General features: G+C 43.3%; 1 protein-coding gene across 3 annotated transcripts in view; it reads left to right on the top strand.

Moving 5' to 3' along the window:
- HECTD4 (HECT domain E3 ubiquitin protein ligase 4) overlaps positions 1 to 21,261 on the top strand; it is a 258,154-nt gene that overhangs the window by 178,501 nt on the left and 58,392 nt on the right. For all 3 annotated transcript variants that reach the window (XM_077292459.1, XM_077292466.1, XM_077292472.1), the window contains exons 43-59: positions 1,322 to 1,491; positions 1,748 to 1,863; positions 3,906 to 4,009; positions 4,091 to 4,252; positions 4,727 to 4,875; positions 5,187 to 5,266; positions 5,682 to 5,845; positions 6,025 to 6,262; positions 6,361 to 6,497; positions 6,790 to 6,916; positions 7,304 to 7,441; positions 7,727 to 7,863; positions 9,232 to 9,392; positions 10,118 to 10,299; positions 10,452 to 10,657; positions 10,788 to 10,918; positions 11,677 to 11,882. In XM_077292459.1, coding sequence (XP_077148574.1) covers positions 1,322 to 1,491; positions 1,748 to 1,863; positions 3,906 to 4,009; positions 4,091 to 4,252; positions 4,727 to 4,875; positions 5,187 to 5,266; positions 5,682 to 5,845; positions 6,025 to 6,262; positions 6,361 to 6,497; positions 6,790 to 6,916; positions 7,304 to 7,441; positions 7,727 to 7,863; positions 9,232 to 9,392; positions 10,118 to 10,299; positions 10,452 to 10,657; positions 10,788 to 10,918; positions 11,677 to 11,882 — 2,608 coding nt within the window. The remainder of the gene's footprint in view (positions 1 to 1,321; positions 1,492 to 1,747; positions 1,864 to 3,905; positions 4,010 to 4,090; positions 4,253 to 4,726; positions 4,876 to 5,186; positions 5,267 to 5,681; positions 5,846 to 6,024; positions 6,263 to 6,360; positions 6,498 to 6,789; positions 6,917 to 7,303; positions 7,442 to 7,726; positions 7,864 to 9,231; positions 9,393 to 10,117; positions 10,300 to 10,451; positions 10,658 to 10,787; positions 10,919 to 11,676; positions 11,883 to 21,261) is intronic.

A 21,261-nucleotide genomic window follows, 5' to 3' on the forward strand; every position in this document is an offset into this window, starting at 1 on the left:
TGCGTGATCGCAACCAGTGAAGTAACCGCGTGTCCATACCGAACTATAGCATATTATAAGCATAAATAGAGGTTAATTACCCATGAATGTAAAGGGTCCCAGTCCAGATCCCGGTCGATTACCCCCAGGTCTAATATTGTTGTTTTATTGTTTGTTTGTTTTTTTGTCAAAAAGAGGGTTAAGGCTTATTTTCAGGAGATGGTTTTTTTTTCCCGATTAAACAACAATCCACATTTATTCTTGAATGAAAATAGCAACATTTATTCAAATATAATCAGGTCATCATCACACACACACACTGCACATACACATGTATATACAGCTGGGAAAATAAGTATTTGATACTCTGCCAATTTTGCAAGTTTTCCCACCTACAAAGAATGGAGAGGTCTGTAATTTTTATTGTAGGTACATTTCAACTATGAGAGACAGAATCTAAAAATAAAAACCAGAAAAATTACATTGCATGATTTTTAAATAATTAAATTGCATTGTATTGCATGAAATAAGTATTTGATCACCTACCAACCAGCAAGAATTCTGGCTCTCGCAGACCTGTTGTTTTTTCTTTAAGAAGCCCTCCTACTCTGCACTCATTACCTGTATTAATTGCACCTGTTTGGACTTGTTACCTGTATAAAAGACACCTGTCCACACACTCAATCACACTCCAACCTCTCCACCATGGCCAAGACCAAAGAGCTGTCTAAGGACAACAGGGACACAATTGTAGACCTGCACAAGGCTGGGGTGGGCTACAGGACAATAGGCAAGCAGCTTGATGACCAGGCAACAACTCTTGGCACAATTATTAAAATCCTGTAAAATCATGCTAGGACTTATTTTCGTGGTAGGTTTTTTCTCGGGAGATCTTTCATTTGAAACTCGGTGTGAAAACTGCCAGATTTTTTTAAAATATAGATAGTGGCAAATTGAAATTGAAAATACTACTGATATTCTTAACACATACATTTAACATACAAACCTGAAATATTTTTTTTTCTGATGTAACATTCCTCTTAAATGAAGCATTTCTCAGCCATGGCGGAGCACTACCACTGTTGATTCAGGCAAGAGCGATACAACTTATTTTCCCATAAAATGGTGATGAGCTGTCATGTCTGCTTTCTCTGCATTTCTGGCGATGCCTCCTACATCCTAGCACATGGCCGTACACCTTTTTATTGATAACAAAATGTAAGATTCCTATTTTATAGTGCAGATTTAATCAGAAATGACTCCAGTTAATGACATCCCTCATTTCTTAGAAACTAACTGCTTGAATTTAACTTTTTGCCGCACCAATATCCACCCCCATCAGGCATTGCCTCTTCATAAACTGTCCATTACTGAGAAGGTAGTGCAGGCAGTCCAGTCCATGTTACTCCCCCAGGAGGGATGCCTGTCTATTCACACCTCACTTCCTGCAACAGGAGATGCCTCAACTCCCGTAATGGCTGTGGTTCGCCTTCTAGCCGAGATCAGGACCAGGTAAGAACATGTGCTGCAATTATACACTTATTAAGTCTAAGAATTCTATATGCTGACTCAATTTTTTGGGGGGATCATTTTTGTATTCTGTATTTTTCATCTACCGGTAAATAATTGCAATACTCTATTTTAATGCACTATAACACAATATAAGGGTCTTGCAGGGTCATGACTTGGGGCGGTTTTATACATTTGTTTAATTACTGTTATAGCTCTCATTTGACGTTTGTGGTTATTTCTTGTTTTTCCTGCTTAGGGCTTGCTTGGTCATGGCTCAGCTGTTAGATGACAGCTCATTTTGTGAAGAATTCATACAGCAATGTCCAGCCGCTGTAGAAGTACTAAATTTAGTGGCCCAAGAATGTAGCCCTGGTAAGTCCGCAACTAAGGCTAATTCTCAGACTAGAACACTTTTCACTTACTGTTTCATCTTGGTTTGTCTCATGGCTCCTATTCATATGCCCCAGATGGGACACTCGGACATCAAAGTGTTTGGGGCTGATGAACACAGCTGAGGGAATGTTGAGCGAATCGGTTGTACAGTGAAGACGAACTGTAGAGGGCCTCTGTACTAGTGATTAATGGGGCTGTAGAGATCAGACATTGTAAACCTAACCTGTAAATTGGTGACAAATGTCCTTTGTGGGACAACCCTTTGAATCCCTTAATGACCGGAGTTTTTTTCTGTTTTGCATTTTCTCTCCCCTCCTTCCCAGAGCCATAACTTTTCTTTTATTTTTACATCAATATGGCCATGTGAGGGCTTATTTTTTTGCAGGACGAGTTGTACTTTTGAACGACACCATTGGTTTTACCATGTCATGTACTAGAAAACAGGAAAAAAATTCCATGTGCGGTGAAATATGTGTAGGTGTGATTTTGTGTGTGTGTGTGTGTGTGTTACTTTGAATGGGGCGAAAGGGGGAAGATTTGAACTTTTTATTTTTATTTATTTTATTTTATTTTTTTCATATTTTTAAAAATGTTTTTTTTATTTTTTTTACTTTTGCCATGCTTCAATAGCCTCAGTGGGAGGCTAGAAGCTGCCAATCGCCTCTACTACATAGAGGTGATGCTCAGATCGCCCCCATGTAGCTGAATTACAGCATTGCTATGAGCGCCGACCACAGGGTGGCGCTCACAGCAATCAGGCATCAACAACCATAGAGGTCTGCAGGAGACCTCTGGTTGTCATGCCGACGCACCGCTGACCCCCGATCACGTTACGGGGTCGGCGGTGCATGTATTTCTGGCCGGAAGCGCTTGTTAAATACTGCTGTCAGAGTTTGACAGCGGCATTTAACTAGTTAATAGGCGCGGGCGGATCGTGATTCCGCCTGCGCCTATTGCGGGCACATGTCAGCTGTTCAAAACAGCTGATATTTCCCGGCTTTGATGCGGGCTCACCGCCGGAGCCCACATCAAAGCGGGGGTTCTGCCATCGGACGTACTATTCCGTCGAACCTGGTGACGACCAAGCGCCATAAATTTATGGCGCTTGGTTGTGGGCTTTAATCAAGGGCCATAGTAAATTTGCTGCAAGGGATTAAAGCTCCTGCAATGTAGTCAGAGCAGGTCTTGTAACTGGCTGTGAGGCACACATGGGGACCCCACACAGAAGACAAGAGTAGCTCATCGCCACTACTCTATAGCAGTCTGTATAGCTCTGTGGGCATTATGCGCTGAATAGAAGATTTGGTAATATAGATGCTTCTATTCGGTCTGGTTATCATAAGAGGTCTGCCTGGCATATCAGGGCCACGGAGTCCTGCCAGTGATTTGTCACCGTAGTGGACTGGTTTTCCTTGTAAAACATACACAATAGAGTAACAAAATATGTTCTCCAGACATCTTTTATTACCTTCTAGGGGCCAAATGATTAAAAGAAAAATAATCTAAGCATCTGGAGGCTACAATGTAGTGCCTGTAATGTTTCCTTGTTCACTTCCTCTAAATAAGGAATTCTAAAAAAAATCTGGGAACAGGAGGGGGTAAATAATAAAATATAAAAAGTCCACCTGTTAAGAAAATTTAAAAAAAAATGTTCTCAATGTAAAATACAGTTTAGTCCATCTATGATAAAAAAAAATTAAAAAAAAATTCAAATTGGGTATCCACACCACCATGATAATCTGAAAATGTAATTTAACATGTCAATGTGAAACATTGAACTGTTAAAAAAAAAAAATTGTTTTTCCATATTTGTTTTACAAAAACCAAATGTATAAATAACGCAGTAAATTATGTGTATTCCAAAGGAGCATCAGAGACTTGGATTGGTCATTAAGGCCCTTTCGTACCTAGTTATTAAGGGGTTGAAAAGGCAAAATCGGCAGTAAAATCCAATTAACTCAAAACCCATAATGATCAGCATAGAGAACATTTTTATATATTTTTTTTTTTATCAATTTCAGGTGAACGTTTGTCTGTGGTGGAAGTGCAATGTGAAAGACTAAGGATGCTATATCGGGATTGTGCTCGACCACCGCCACCACCACTTCAGGCCGAGCGTAGACAGGTAGGGATTTCTTATTAATTTTAATTTAATGGTTACATAAAGTAAATATTGCTTGGTAATTCCATGTGTTTTTTGGAACAGCCGAAAGAGATTACATGGTGCCCATCACGGGTGTTCCCACCAGTGCGAGCCTGTATGTTTTCATCACATCTGACAGCTGTAACTTTTCTGGCGGACCCAAGTGCAGGAGGCGGATTACCACGGGGTACCTTTATCTACGCATCTTCGCCTGTACCTATACAAGTAAGGAGTTTGTGAAAAGTCCTACAGGGCACCGTGTTTCCGTTTAACCAAACCAACAATATAATTGTGTAAACTATTTTATTGTTTCAATTGAAACCATAGTAATAATTTGTTAATGTCATTAATTACTCATTATGGCATTTCTATGTTTTTAAATCTATGTAAATACTTTTATATCAAGAAAGAGAAAGGTATTCATGGAATGATACCTTTATTGACAAACCATAATTATTTTTGCAGGCTTTTGGAGCACAGAAGCTCCTTCATAAGGCGGGTTTTATTTGTAAGCTTGATGAAGGGGACCTCTGTGCTTCTCTGGTTAGCCAAAAAATATCACTCCCAACAATACTTTTTTCATAAAAGTATTTACCCACCAAATAATTTTTTATTGTTCATTATCTTTAAAAAAAAAAAAAAATCACAAAGCATGCTACATGATGAGTGACCTAGGGTTACCACTTTTTGTTTGACTAGGCTCCATCTTTTTATTGGGAGATCGAAGTTGTTTCTTATGGAGACATAGATGATGACACTGGTCCAATTGTCTCATTTGGATTTGCAACCGAGGCAGAAAAGCGTGATGGAGCTTGGACTAACCCTGTGGGTACATGTTTATTTCACAAGTAAGTGTTTAGATTTTTTTGAAGACCAATTTACCCCCCACTTTTGTGTATTGAATGAAGTTTAAAAATGGAACTTGTGTTCTACTAAGATTTTGACCTTCTGAACTATATTTAAAACTATATGGTGTCCTGCCTAAAGAGGACCTCCTGCCAAAAGGGGGCAGTCTGTGCAGTAATTTTATTCCTGCGGTTTCTCTGAGTATTCCATTTTTATTTTTTTTTTTTAAATCCACCATACAGTTCTTGAGATGTGGGCCTTTTTATTTAGTTCTACTTTTAAAAATCTTACCACTTTTCCTTCTTCTTTTTAGCAATGGGCGAGCTGTTCATTACAATGGTTCAAGCCTTTTGCAGTGGAAGAGCGTCCGGTTAGATGTAGCGCTGTCACCCGGTATGGACTTTGTTTATATGATTGATGCCCATTTCTTGTATTTATTCAATCTCCAGTAAATTTTTGTCCAAATTAGGAAAAGATTAGGTTATTATTATTTATTATTATAGCACCATTTATTCCATGGCGCTTTACATGTGAGGAGGGGTATACATAATAGAAACAAGTACAATAATCTTGAACAATACAAGTCACAACTGGTACAGGAGGAGAGAGGACCCTGCCCACGAGGGCTCACAATCTACAAGGGATGGGTGAGGATAGAGCTGGTCGTGCAGTGACAAATGTTATGTGACAAATGTTTCTACTAGTATTCCTCCACTTTTATTTACATAAGACTCTGCACCATGATGATGGGTCTTTTGATGGCCTAAGTTTGCTTGGATTGTTTGATCAGGTTTTCTTTGTGTTTTAGGCGATGTTGCTGGTATTGGTTGGGAGAGGACAGAAGGCACTCCACCACCTCCAGGCCAGCCGTCAAAGGGCAGAGTTTACTTCACTTACTGTGGCCAAAGGCTTGGACCTTACTTAGAAGATGTTTCTGGAGGAATGTGGCCAGTTATACATATTCAGAAAAAGGTAAATTATTCTGCCTAAAACCTCATGAGACCTATGCAATTAAGTTAGGCAATAAACTATTATCTGTATTCACCAAACCAATGTACGCGATCACAAAGTGATGGACCATGGCCATGTATTTCCAGAAAATGTAGGATATTTTGGAACTTGTCATTGTGAATATCTTGTAATTTTCACAGAATACAAAAATCCGGGCAAATTATGGATCACGCCAGTTTGCATTTGCTGAGGGCCAGGCTCACCGCAATGCTGCTGATTTATGCATTGACCTGGCTGAAGAAATCAGTGCAAATTTTGAAGCCTTACCATTTGCAATGGCGTCAGACAGTGATAATGATGCTGGAACTAGCATAGCCTCTGACCCAGGAAATCACGGCCCACCATGCCGCATTGCTGCAGCAGCCACAGTTTTACAACGTACGTACTTTATCTATTTTCAGGACCCACTCTCTCTCTGATTTGGGTTCTGTTAGTCTATGCTTCCCCGTGCATACAACCCCATGTTTTTCTTTCAGAGTATGACAGTGATGCTTCCTGCAGATATAAGGTGGAGCTGAGCTATGAAAACTTTATTACATCTGGTCCTGATCCACATCCCCCTCCTATTGCAGATGATGAAAGTGATGATGACGATGATGATGACATGCCACGGGTCAGAGATTTTAAAAAGAAAAATCTTTTAATGATAGAGCAAAAAATGTTATTTGTAATAGAAAAAAGCTAATTTCTACAAATACAATACTTAGTAGTTTTGGTTGTTGAAAATGTAAACCTGATTAATGATTTTAATAATTTTCTCCTTTTGCACATAAGGTTTATATGCGAACATGTTCATCAAGTCTTGGGGATTGTCGCACAGATTTTTTTATAGTCTACATTGTGTGACTTGTATACATATTTTTTTTAATAATAAATTTATTATCATTCATTCCTATATTTTAAAGGAAGATCACTATGCCTTACTGGTGAAAGCTTGGGAGACCAAGGTATTTCCAACCATTCGGAGACGTTTTCGTAATGAGGCGGAGAGAAAATCAGGCTTGGACCAGATTAAAGGAGCTTTGCAACTAGGTATGAAACTTATGGTGCAATTTACTTGCACAAATGATGCATTCCTGTTTTTGTTAATTGCTTATATTAATATTGAATAAAACCGTATTTCACAAAGGGCAGGTTAAAACTTGAGCTTCCAGCAGGATACGGACTGACTACAGTGATATATGGTGGAGGTTGCACAGTGGCAAACTTTGCACATCCATTATATGTGGGGGTGGGATACTTCGTACTGTCAATGCACGTACATGAAGGCCAGACATCTTTAATTTTATGATCTTTTTATGTTCCTCTTTCTCCCAGCACCACCAAGTAATATATTTTCTTTATGTTATATTACCATTGGGTGTTGCTTCATCTGTGAACTCTTATTTCCATAATCATCAACGTTGTTTTCTCTTCCAGGAATGGTGGATATAGCAAGGCAGACTGTGGAGTTTTTGTATGAGGAAAACGGTGGAATCCCTAGAGATCTATATCTTCCAACCATTGAAGATATCAAGGACGAGGCAAATAAATTCACAATTGACAAAGTTCGCAAAGGTATAAAAAAACAAAAGCAAAAAGCAATCTAAATACAAAGGACTTTTGTCATTAAAATGTCAGAAAAGGACCCCCATTGTGCAACTCTTATATTTAAAAATGTCCTTCTTGGTAATAGTTCTGTGGTACTAAGATGCTATATATATATATATATATATATAGGCAGGTATCGATGGTAGTTTTCACATGATCATTGCCCCTGTATGATACCTCAGCATAGTAAAGGTGCCTCAGTACTTCTGGGCAGATCACATGGAACTTATTTTTATCTGTGTTTTTTCTTAGGACTCACTGTGGTCATTAGATCTCCAGACAGCAACAATGTTGCCAGCACTGCTGTGGGAACTGCTCTACCAAAATTTGCCATCAGGGGTATGCTCAAGACCTTCTCCCTGCATGGAGTGGTTCTGGATGTGGATTCGGTGAGATGATGTATTGTACTGGTGTTGTATTAACATGCCTGTGATTGACGTGCTTGTGTATTGGACACTCACAGGATGGATTTCTTGGTATTTTAAATTAATAGCATGCAGCCATGATTTCGGCTAGTGTTCTGTTTTCATGGGGTGTAAAATATCTTAAAATTGTATCTGCTGACATTGAAAAGAATGCTAAAATGCTAATGTTTCTAAGCTGTAGAGCATGTAACATAAAAACCAGGCATCACGCACCTTACATTTATATTATATTGAGGAACAAAGAAACGTCAGTGGAAATCCACAGGGTGCCGCGCTCTGTGTCAGGAGACACCCAGGTCAGGTAAGAAAAGTCGATTTATTCAACACACACAGTTTTCACGTGCCTGTTTATTTAAAGCACTGAGCGTGGTATACATTTTGTAGTTACCTGATGAAGGGGACGGATCAAACATGTTGTATTGAATAAATCGACTTTTCTTATCTGACCTGGGTGGCTCCTGACTGGATTTCCACAGCCCACCTTTCATCATGCCTCACTGTATCACAGCTCCTGAGCAGGATGCCATGCGTAGGCAGAAGGTGCTGCAGCGCTCCAGGACAGCCGTCATTCACCACTTAGCATCAGCAGTGTGCCTGGCATGCATAACAACCAGAGGGGAGTTGAACACCTCTTCACATGGAGCTCCCTCTCTTTTGGTTTATTTTCTCATTTAGATTATTTTATGATTATGGTGTAAAGGGATTTTATCACCACGTTTTTGCCACCTAATCTGAGAGCAACATAATGTAGAGACAGAGCCCCTGATTCCAGCGATGTGTCACTTACTGGGCTGCTTAGTGTAGTTTTTCTAAAATCACTGTTTTAGCAGGAGATTATCACTGAAGGACTAGTAAACCTGCCACCAGGTAGTCCTCCGTATTCATGAGCCTTGTATAGCCCCACCCCCACTACTGATAGGCAGCTTTCTGCTTATGCGTACAGAGCTCGGCATTTAGAAAACTTGTAGATCTGCAGGAGAGAAAACTGATTTTTATCAAAATTGCAGGAAGCAGCGTAGTAAGCAATCATCATTTGAATCGGGGCTTCTGACCCAACAATCATGCGGATCTCAGATAGATAGCAAAAACCAGGTGACAGATGCCCTTTAAGAACATCAATTGCAGCTTTTGTTTGTATTTAGACCAATCATTTACAAATGACTTGATAGATTTGCTCCTTATTAAAATGTCCTGATGAAATGTAGGATGCATAACTTTACCTATAATAACAATTTAGAACTGTGCCATATGCTTCAAAATATGTTTTAAAAACCCACACGCTTGCAGTTGTTCTATCTTTTAGCAGGATTTGTTGGTTGTTTTTGCTTTTAGGTAAATGAATTGGTGCAAGTAGAGACGTATCTCCGTAGTGAAGGCGTCTTAGTCAGATACTGGTATCCTATAGACATGCTGGAACGTCCACCTGTGGGATACAGAAGAATGGCCACCAATGGTTTAGTGACTCTAGATAGCGCAAACATCCAAATTCACAGGTAAGCGAGTAGTTTATAGCAGGACTGAAGGCATGTCAATGCCATGTAGCAGAAACATAATCTGCAGATTCTTCCTTTCTTTTTAATATTCTATGATTTATTTAAAGGGGTTTTCCATTTTCACCTTTTTTTCCCTTTTTTTAATGTAATTCATTGTAGGAGTGCTAAAAATAATAAATGCATCTGTTACTTGCCCTCACCATATTCAGGGTTGAGTCTCTAACATTGCTCCCATCTATGATTGTGCGTCAGTGACATCACGTCTTCAATGCTGCATCCAATCACTGGACTCGGCAGTTCTTCTGATGTAGACGTCAGGAGCAGCTGTGGCTCCGGTGGTGATATGTACTGTTGATATGATGTCACCGTTGCCGCCTATGTACAATCACTAGAGCCACGATGGAGATGCAACGTTGGCACTGGGGAGGGTAATTAACAAATTATTTTATTAATTTTAACATGACCACAACATATTACTAAAATAAAACTTTGAAAGGGGAAACCCTTGTAATTCTACAATGGATTAACTTCTTCTGGGGACCTACTGATTGACCGAGATGACAGGATGTTTTTTACAGAATGCGGCTTGTAGTAGGCAGATAAACTTATTATATTGGTGAACATGCATTAGTGATTGCCTATGTTCATGTTTGCCTGCACATTTTACAAGATTGCAGCACAGTTGTATGGCTCCATGAAATGTGCATTATATTTCTTCATTTTAGGGAGCTGCTAAGATGTGAATCTGCACTTGCCAGGCTTTACTGCCGTGTTGCACTTCTCAATATTTTTGCACCAAAGTCTCCACACACATTTACTCGCTTGTTCCATATTCCTGCCATTCGGGACATCACACTGGAGCATCTGCAACTGCTGTCAAACCAACTTCTAACACCTCCCCTTACTGGTAAATATATACGTCGCTGTTTCCATAGAAAATTGTATATCAAGATTTTGCTAATGAGTGTTCCCTCTACTTTTTAATTCAATAATTTACTTATTGAGTTTATCACATTTGCTATTATTATCCTTTTAAACCTTTTGCTTTTCTTTACATAGATGGCACCATCAGCTCCTCTTCTATCCTCATTGCACAATCTTTGCAACATTGCATCCATTCTCAGAACTGCTCAACCACAGACCTCTTTTACCAGGGCAATGCTCAAGCAATCCGAGAATGGCTTGGGGTTGCCATCACTAGAGCCTTACATCAAGGAGAGGACAGCCTTCTGGACCTAACCAAACAGATCTGTTCATTCCTACAGGTCAGTGTGCTAATCACTTTGAAGGTTTAGTGATGTAGAACATCTTCTATTATGGTAAGGTTTGGAGTTGTAGAATTTCTTTGGCCTTTGTTTTCTAGTTCTCTTATTGGAGTTTTTTTTTTGTTTTTAGAATGCTCCAGAGCAGTTTCCATCAGAAGAATTCCCAGTCACTGAATCCAAAGTCAGTATGGATGTTAATTTTCCTGGAGCAGCATTTGTTGTGGTGTCTTGTAAAGAAAGCCAGTCTGGTTTCCGCAAAGAGTAAGTGATCTAAATAACCACAGTGATGTTTTGATGGGTTAATCAAATCTTCATAAATGGGTATTGTCTGCTAAATGCTTGTAAATACAAGTAACTTTTCAATTTACTGCTTATTAAATTGTTTAACCATTCTTGAGATATTTTCTCTTTTCTTTTTTTTTGTTTACACCTTTATTTTCTTGGAGACCAACCACCACTGCTAGACAGCAGATCATGTGTCATGTTTACCAGCTCACTTCTGTTCAGCTTGTAAGCTGTTTTGAAGCTGGTCAGGATCACTGGAGCGTTCTGTTACCTCCTAATCCTGGACATCTTCTTCAGCTCCGTTCATACAATCTACACATCCGAAGTGGTCGGTCTCCTAAGCTGCAAGATGTAAACAAAAGCGTTACTAGTTCAAGAATGGCTGCAAAATTTAATAAATTGCAAAATTGCTTTTTTTTTTCTTTTTTTTTTTTTTTACTAGCGGTATCTGACAATATCCACCCATTATGGAGGGTATAGTCCTTTTAAGGCAAGAGTGTCATGCTCAGATGTTAAACTAGAATTGAAAATTGAAAGGCACTGTCATTTCAGCTAGATTTGCACAAATCAATAGAAAATGTGATATATTTGAGAATAATGCCTCTTTCTTCACTTATGAGCCACTTCTTCTTGAGCTCATTATCTATCCTTAACTCAGGTCCCACTAATGACATAAGTTGATTTTATTTGGGCTGTTTTTACTGTAAGAAATATTACATTTATCTTTGTTCTAGCTCTTCATTGTATAAAGCTCCCTGGGCTCGAGTTCTGCTCTATGGACTTGGTCATAAAGTGAAGAGAAATGGACAACTGAATTTAATTGAAACAGCATGTTACCCTCGTGATGCCTCCCCCAGCAATACAGGCCTCACACCACCGCCAACCACCAATCAATACCCAACGGCCCTCATTCCTACGGACAAGATCCACGTCAAACTAGGTATATGGTCTGAGAGTTAAAGGCTGAGGCAGGGAATAAAATAAAAATGAGCTTACCTGTGAACCCTCCAGCCATCCCAACACCAATGCTATAATGGCCCGTGCCAGTGACTGCAGTGGTCACATTGATGTACGGCGTGGGACTGGCGGGGACCATCTTAGCATTGACACTACAGCAGCAGAGAATATTAAAAGTGAATATGGTTTATGCATAATTTCCACTTCTAGTTTAATTTCTTAATCTCTTGGAAAACCCTTTAAATATGGTTTGTGCTCAAATCAAATTATTTTTGTCAATTAATTATTCGAATGTTCTGTTAAATCACAAACCGTATTTTTGTTTGCCAGTATTTATCACCTACAAAAATACATAAAAACACATATTTATCAAAAAAATTTGGTTTATTCAGATTACAAAAGACACTGCCACATAAAATAAAATCAGCAGAAGAGGGAGGCTGATGTTAAGAGAATGATGAAATGACATAGTACATAGACCTAGATGGTCCGTGGGATTAGAGCACAATGTGAAGGCAGTACTAACAATTTGCGGCTTTTGGAAAAAATAATCAAAAATGGCAAAGTTGGGAATGTGGCAATGGAATAGAGGTGCTGAACCATACCATACACCCTTAAACAAAGCTTGGGGCAAAATATGCATCATATCACTCTTTTGGCTGGCAAAGGTCTCTAATTTTTTATGACATTAAAATTTACAAATATTGGTAGTTATCTGTTCTTTGGCTCACATGCTGTATTTTTAGACTCTTTTTTCACATATTTAATAGTATTTGCTTAATAACGTTTATGCTATGTACACACTTTATTTGCAGCAGATATTTCTGCACCATTTCCCAATCTCTTGGCTGGATAAACACCGCTGCAAAAACATGCGTTTTTTGCAATTTTTTCGATTTTTTTTATCTCCTTCATCTCATTGGGGGACACAGGACCATGAGTGTTATGCTGTTGTCACTAGGAGGCTGACACTTAGTTAATACAGAGAAAGATAGCTCCTCCTCATGCTGGCTCCAAGAGAACCAGTTCATGCTTAGTGTCCGTAGGAGGCATACTGGTCTGGTCTTCAGACCCAAAATCCTTTTTTATTTTAACTTTTCATTTTTATTTTTTTTTTATTTTACTTTTTTGTTCAGATGAAGGGGCTACGGATCCTTTTAAGGTTCTGATCTCCCCAAAACAACTACAGTCGGGAACTCCAAGTACCCCCTCGTGGGATGCCATGCCTGGGCTGATTTTTAGGGACGACTGGTTCCTTAAAGGGCACCGATCTCCCCCCACCATCAACAGACGAACACATGGAGTGTTGCCTCCATGTACCCTCTTCTGCAGCCCGGCCTAAAGCCAGCCCTGTCCATCCTGGGGGATTGAACCCCTTTGATGTACAGAGGCACTTTTTTGGCATCTGTGCAGCCCCCACTGCATGACCACTGTTAAAACGGATGATGCAAGGAGGCGGACGGCTACTCTCCACCTCCCTATGAAAGGGATGCTGGATTGAGGGGTTCCCCCTTTATCCCTGCGCCGTCCAAAACCAGCAGCGTCAGCAGGAGGACTTACTGTATCCTGACTTGCTGCATTACCTGGCAGCTTCTCCGGGTAAGTGCTGGGGCTAGGGGCTCTGAGCAGGTGGTCTGGGGCAGTGCTGGCATTGGGGTCCCATCCTGGCGACTGTGGGGGGGACATCCGGCTCTTCTCCTGTTCGGTGCCGGCCTCCACCGAAAAATTTAGCCCCCGGCTTCGGCCTTGTGCAGGCTGCACCCGGATGCTCCGCCTGCGCTATGACGCGCTCCAGCGTCCCCACCCACTGTTCAGGCACTTCTTGTCCAGGACGAGAAGCGCCTATGCAGATCTCGGTGACCATCTTTCTCCTTCCTATGCCACCTCCAGAGACACACTGGCATCCGGAAGCAGCTTCCTGGCACAAGGATCCGGAGGCATCAGCGCTAACCGCTTCAGAAGTGCCACACTGCAAATAAGAGACAATCTGGGTAAGGGAGCGCTGCACCTCTGCGGTACCCCATACTCTGTAGGAATCCCTATTAAAGGGGCACATAGATGGGTACATCATGTCCCAGCCTAAGACACCTAAAAAATCTCTTAAGACTGTCTTTTTTACTTCATGTAAGTCTTGCCAGTCTACGTTTCCTAAAGCTCAGAGTTTGCCACTCTGCAAAGCCTATGACCCCAAATACGCTCAGGAGCCCCCTACTGCCACTGAGCCCAGTGTACTTAGTCTCCCTGAGTGGGTTTCATCACTGTCGCAATCCATGGCTTCTCTGGCCAAAACGTTTGAATCCTTCCGTTTTCCTTTTGTGGTTCGTGGCGTTCGCATGACTGACGTAGATGGATCCTCCTCTACACGGGAGCCGTCGGCTAGCAGGGTCCGCAAGCACTCTAGAAACGTACAGGCATCTAGAAAATGGATCCGTAGTACGTCACCCAAGCAATCACGTGCCTTGATGTCCGTGAGCTCCATTTCTCGCTCTCCCTCTCTAGAGGTTTGTAGCGAACACGATTCTGAGTATGAATCGGACGTCTCCTTGGATCCGGATTCACCAGATTTTCAGAAAACGGTGCATTCTTTGATTGAGACTGTCAGACTCTGAAGGTTGACGAAGGCTCCGTGCCGGATCACGCTATGTCCTTCAAAAGGACTAAAAGCATTTGCCATTCACCCGGAGTTTCAGGCTATAGTTAATCGGCACAGGGAGAGACCGGATAAACTCTTCACAGGACAAAGATCTCTTGAGGCGAAGTATCCTTTTTCAGCTGATCCAAGGAAAGATTGGGCCGTATCTCCTGTAGTAGACCCGCCAGTCTCTCGCCTGGCATCCAAAACCCTTCTATCCCTGCTGGATGGGTCATCCATTAAAAATTCCACTGACCGTCAGATAGAAAATTTGTCTCTCTGTCTTCGAGGCCTCAAGTTCGACTCTTTTTCTTCGCTTCCCTCAACGCGTTTCTTACCTTTCCGTCCTCCCACGTCAGAGGCGAAGGCAAAAGCTTTTTCCCGAGCCATAGATGCATTGCGTCACAATGGCATCATTGTCCCGGTTCCAGAAAACGAAAGGTTCATGGGATTCTACTCAAACCTATTTGTTGTCCCAAAAAAGGACGGAAGATGAGACCCATACTAAACTTCTAAACAAGTTTGTCATGGTCTGTCACTTCCGCATGGAGTCTCTACGTTTGGTCATTACTTCAATGGAAAAATGGGAGGTTCTGACATCCTTCGACATTCAGGATGTGTACCTGCATATCCTGATTTTTTTTTTTTTCTCCCCCCCCCTCTAGAATTTCCTGCTTTTCGCAAACCGCATTTTCAGTTCACGGCCTTGGCCTTTGGCCTCGCTACCGCTCCCAGGGTGTTCACAAAGGCCATGGCGGCCGTCAAGTCCATCTTGCACTCTCGGGGCATGGTCGTTCTGCCCTATCTGGATGACCTTCTAGTCAAGGGTACGTCTCTCCACGACTGTGCGGAGTCCGTTCGTGTCATTTGCGATACCCTTTCTCGCCTGGGCTGGCTGATAAACTTAACCAAGTCCTCCCCAGTCCCAGCCCAGCATATATCCTTTTTAGGCATGACCCTGGACACCTCTCGATGGTTGGTGACTCTCCTTCGAGACAAGGTCCTAGCCCTTCAACAAGGAGCCCACGGACTTTGTCAATCATCCCCTCATTCCAGCCAGTTTACTATGAGGGTACTGGGGAAAATGGCAGCAATGGAAGCAGTTCCTTTGGCGCAGCTGCACCTTTGTACCCTGCAGCATGCCTTCTAGCAGCTTGGGACAGGAACCCGTTCTCCCTCGACCGCGGGGGCTGTTTATCCCTGTGGGTCAGGCAGCCTCTCATATGGTGGATATTGAGCTCTTCCCTCAATCAGGGGAAGTCCTTTCTCCCGGTTCAATGGTTAGTGGTGACTACCGATGCAAGTCTTCTGGGCTAGGGAGCAGTCTTTCGTCACCACACCGCTCAGGGCCGCTGGTCAATTCGGAATCGAGACTCCATATCAATGTCCTAGAGATCTGAGCGATATGGCTAGCCCTGCAGCAGTTCCATTATCTCCTGGCGGGTCACCCCATCTGAATTCAAACGGACAACGCCACGGCTGTGGCATACATTAATCATCAAGGGGGTACCCACAGCAGGTCGGCCATGTACGAAGTAACTCGCATTCTCCCATGAGCAGAGAGGAACCACTCGGCAATCTCATACCAGGCCTAGAAAACTGGGCGCCAGACTTACTCAGCCATCAGGGTCTCGCCCCTTGGGAGTGGGAACTTCATCCGGAAGTTTTCCAACAGATCTGTCTTCGCTGGGGGACCCCGGATGTGGATCTGATGACAATATATATATATTTTTTTACTATATATATATATATATATATATATATATATATATATATATATATATATATATATATATATATATATATATATATATATATATATATATATATATATATTTATATTTATTTTTTTACCTTTCTCTGCATGTCTCAACAACTATTCCATTGTCATACGCTTCTCTTTGTGGTTTTAAAATACGTTTTTTTTCACTAGCACCACTTTAGCAGCACATTCAATGTATTAAACTCTCATTGTGCTCTAATTCAGTGGGTCATCTCGTACTGTCTGGTATTGATAGCATGACATCCATTGAGCCTGTGCAATCTTCATCATACATACTGTGCAACATTATTTACTTTTCACATATTGTGTTTGTAACTTTATCATCATGAACAGTGGCCTCCATCCTGTGCTGATTTTGAACTGATTTAACATGGTAGCCTTTTGTAAATTCAATAAACAGAACTTTCTCCTTCGCCTCATTGAGGGACACAGACCGTGGTGTATGCTGCTGCCACTAGGAGGCTGACACTAAGTGATACAAAGAAAGTTCGCTCCTCCCCTGCAGTGTACACCCTCTTGCTGGCTCTCAGCTAACCAGTTCTTGCTTAGTGTCCGTAGGAGGCACACGGACGGGTCTGCTATTCAGACCCAAAACTCTTTATTTTATTTTTACATTTTTGATTTTACTTTCTACAACGAAGGGGCGACTGATCCTTTCAAGGCTCCGATCTCCCCGAACCATCAACAGGCGAGCACGGAGAGTGTCGCCTCTCCGTATCCTCTCTGCGACATGCCACGCTTGAGCTGATTCTTGGGGCGACGGGTCCCTTCAAGGGCACCGATCTGCCCACACCCTGAACGGACGAGCACATGAAGTGTCGCCTCCACGTACCCTCTTGCCCAGCCAGCACGCCTATAGCCGGACAACTGGCCCTGTCCACCCTGGGGCTGAACTCCGTGGATGTACAGAGGCCCCTCTCTTCGGCGTCCGAGCAGCCCCCACTGTCCCACCACTGTTAAAGCGGATGGCACAAGGAGGCGGACTGTTCCTCTCCACCTCCCTAACAAAGGGATGGTCGATTGAGGTTTACACCTCTATCCCTGCTCCATCCATGCTGCAATACCTGACCTGCAGCAGAACAATGGAGTGCGCACGCTTTCCTCAGCGCTAAAAACCCAGTCATCGCGGCGGCTCCATGCCGGGACGTGCACCAGTGGTGAGTGGATCCAGTCAGTGGTGGGCCTCTGCAGTGGGATATTCACATGCCGACAGGCAGCCTCAGCCATGGCTTCCCTGTGTCCCACCTCCATGAGGTAATGCTCGGCCGGCTGCAAAAATTTAGCCCCTGACTTTGACCGATGTGTAGGGCGCATCCCGGAAGCCGCGCCCGCATTATGACTTCGCCCACTTTTTTGGCGCTTCTCCCCTGGCACGGGAACGATAGCTTCTCTTGGCAACGCCCCTCTAATCTACCCCTGGTATTGCTCACGCCAGCTGCAGAAACTTAGGCCTCGGCTTGGGCCTGTTCATGGAAGTCATGAGGCTCCGCCCACATCACGTCTGTGGCTCGGTTCCCCCCCCCGAATTGTCGCCTCTCACTCTCTGCAAGACTTTACCACCTCTGCAACTCCCAGTGGCCATCTTGGTCCACCCTGCCAAGACACACAGACACACACAGGGGCTATGGTTTTGCATTAAAGGGGCACAACGACTCTGTAACCGAGTAAGGAAGTACTGCTCTCTTCCCCTGCATCTTCCCCCTGTGCTTAAAAACACATGACCAGTATCTCCTGCCTGGTCTTAAAGGTACACGACCAGTATTCCCTAGTCTTAAAGATACATGACCAGTATTCCCTAGTCTTAAAGGCACATGACCAGTATTCCCTGGTCTTGAAGGCACATGACCAGTATTCCCTGGTCTTGAAGGCACATGACCAGTATTCCCTGGTCTTGAAGGCACATGACCAGTATTCCCTGGTCTTGAAGGCACATGACCAGTATTCCCTGGTCTTGAAGGCACATGACCAGTATTCCCTGGTCTTGAAGGCACATGACCAGTATTCCCTGGTCTTGAAGGCACATGACCAGTATTCCCTGGTCTTGAAGGCACATGACCAGTATTCCCTGGTCTTGAAGGCACATGACCAGCATTCCCTGGTCTTAAAGGCATATGACCAGCATTCCGTGGTCTTAAAGGCACATGGCCAGCATTCACTGGTCTTAAAGGCACATTTACATTCCCTGGTCTTAAAGGCACATGGCCAGCATTCCCTGGTCTTAAAGGCACATGGCCAGCATTCCCTGATCGGAAAGGCACAGGACCAGCATTCCATGAATTTAAGGGCACATAACCAGTATTACCTGGTTTTAAAGGCACAGAACCAGTATCCCCTGGTCTTAAAGGCTCATGACCAATATTCCCTTGTCTTAAAGGCACACGACTAGTGATGAGCGAATATACTCATTGCTCGGGTGATCTCCAAGTATTTTAGTGTTCGGAGATTAAGGCCATGTGCACACGCTGTGGGTTCCATTGCGGAATTTTCCGCAGCGTTTTTGATAAATCGCAGTGCAAAACCGCTGCGGTTTTTACTGCGGATTTATCGCGGTTTCTATTGCAGTTTCCACTGCGGTTTTTCACCTGCAGTTTCCTATTGGAGCATTACATGGTACTGTAAATGCATGGGAAACCGCTGCGGATCCGTAGCTGCGGATCCGCAGCAAAATCCGCAGCGTGTGCACATACCCTAAGTTGTCATCGCCTCAGCTGAATGATTTACAGCTACTATCCAGGCTGAGTACATGTGGGGGTTGCCTGGTTGCTAGGGAATACGCACATGTAATCAAGCTGGCTAATAGCTGTAAATCATTCGTGATGAAAACTTAATCTCTGAACACTAACAAATACTCGGAGGTCACCCGAGCGTGCTTGGGAAAACCCGAGCAACGAGTATATTCGCTCATCACTACACATGACCAGTCCAAAGCCGGAATGAGCCTAAATGAGCTCAGGAGCCCTCCACCGCCGATCCCAGCTTATCCCAGAGTACCTAGTTACCTGAGTGGGCTTCGTCACTGCCGCAACCCATGGCTTCTCTGTCCAAGAGATTGAATTCCTCCGTAAACCCTCTGTGGCTCGGAGTGCTCACAGGACCAATATAGATGGTCCTTTTCCTTCATGTGAGCCGTCAGCTAGCAGGAGCCGCAAGTTTTCTAGAAACATACAGGCGTCTAGAAACGCACACGTGTCTAAAAAACGGAAGTTTAATTTCCTGATCCCTCCCCAATAATTTGCTGAGAACAAGTCTCTGAATATGGATCTGATATTGCCTTGGTTCTGGACTCACCAGAACTTCAGAAAAGGATGGTTTTGCCTATTTATATCATCAATCAATCTCTGTAGATTGATTAGGACTCCGGTTCTGCTCTAGATCACGCAGTGTCCCTCATAAGGAGACTAAACTCCCTCGCAGAGCATTTGCCATTCACCCGGACAGGGAGGGTCCGGATAAGCGATCCACTGGACAGAAACCTCTGCAAGCGTAGCATCCTTTTTCAGCCAATATGCAAACATGTGGGGTGTCCCCTCCACGTATACCCCCTAAGATGTGGGATGCCATGCCTGGTCTGATTCTTAGGGGTGATGGGTCCTTTTAAAGGGCACCGATCTCCCCACACCATCAATAGACGAGCACATGGAGTGTCGCCTCCATGTATCCTCTTCTACAGCCAGGCCTAACACCGGACAACCAACCCTGTCCACCCAGGGACCTTAACTCTGTGGATTTACAGAGGCACTCTATTTGGCGTCCGAACTCCCCCTCTGCATCACCACTTTTTAGCAGATGATGCAAGAAGGCGGACGATCCCTCTCCACTTCCCTGTTAAGAGCATGGAGGATCGAGGGTTCATCATTTTAACTCTGCACTGTCAAAAGAGAGAGGCGATAGCAAGAGACTGCTTTTCCTCACCTTCTGCCTGCAGCCGCGCATTCTGCAACTTGGCATATTAACATGGTAGAATCTCCTGTGGTATACCTACCAGTATCCCTGCCCAATGGGTCATCAATTAAAAATACAACTTACTGTCAGATAGCAAATCTGGTTTGTTCCATCTTGCGGCCTCCGGTTCAGCGATCTACCCTTCCTTAGCCGCCGTATGTGTTGCTAGAGCAATGGTCTCTTGGTCAGAGACCTTAACTACTTTGATTTCCAACAGTAACCTTTTCCCGAAGACGGTACAGCTGGTCAATCAAATTTCATGAGCGAGGAGACTGGCTGCTTCACGCCTCTCGGATGCGTCCACTTGCGCGGCGCTGTCAGCAGCTAATGCCATTACACTCAGAAGGACATTATAGCTCAGAGAATGGAAGCGTACTCTGCGTTCAAAAGGCCTCTGACATCACTCCCTTACCAGATTGATCGGTAATTCGGTGAGAGGTTGGGAGTACAAAGGATCGCATTATTCCTATAGACCCAACTAGTAGGTGGGTCAGTTGTCCTGGACGGTCTAGATCTAAGGGATCTTCGTTCCAAAAAGGGGACCGAAAAGTAAGACCGACCCTGAACCTCAAATTTTGAGCAAGCTTGACAAGGTCCTCCTTCTTCGGATGGAGTTCCTCCGCTCAGCCATTACTTCAACGGAAAAAGGTGAAGTTTCTGGCATCCACCGAAATTCTGGATGCGTACCTTCACATTCCTATTTTTTCCCCTCTTCAAAAATTCCCTCGCTTTTCCATTCGCGAACAGCATTTTCAAATCACGACCTTGTCCTTCGGCCTTGCTACCGTACCCAGTGTTTGCAAGGGTTATGGCGGCTGTCATGTTTCTCTTGCACTAGAGGCGTGGTCGTCCTGCCCTATCTGGTCGACTTTCTAGACGCTCTTCCAGCCCTGCGCTGAGTCGTCTATATCTCTTGCGATACCCTCTCTCTCCTGGACTGGCAGCTAAACTTAAACAAGTTTTTTCCTCATTTCCAGCCCAGCAGATATCCTTTTTGAGGATGAT

Source organism: Ranitomeya variabilis, chromosome 1 (genome assembly GCF_051348905.1).
Source record: "Ranitomeya variabilis isolate aRanVar5 chromosome 1, aRanVar5.hap1, whole genome shotgun sequence".
NCBI classification, from domain to species: Eukaryota; Metazoa; Chordata; class Amphibia; order Anura; family Dendrobatidae; genus Ranitomeya; species Ranitomeya variabilis.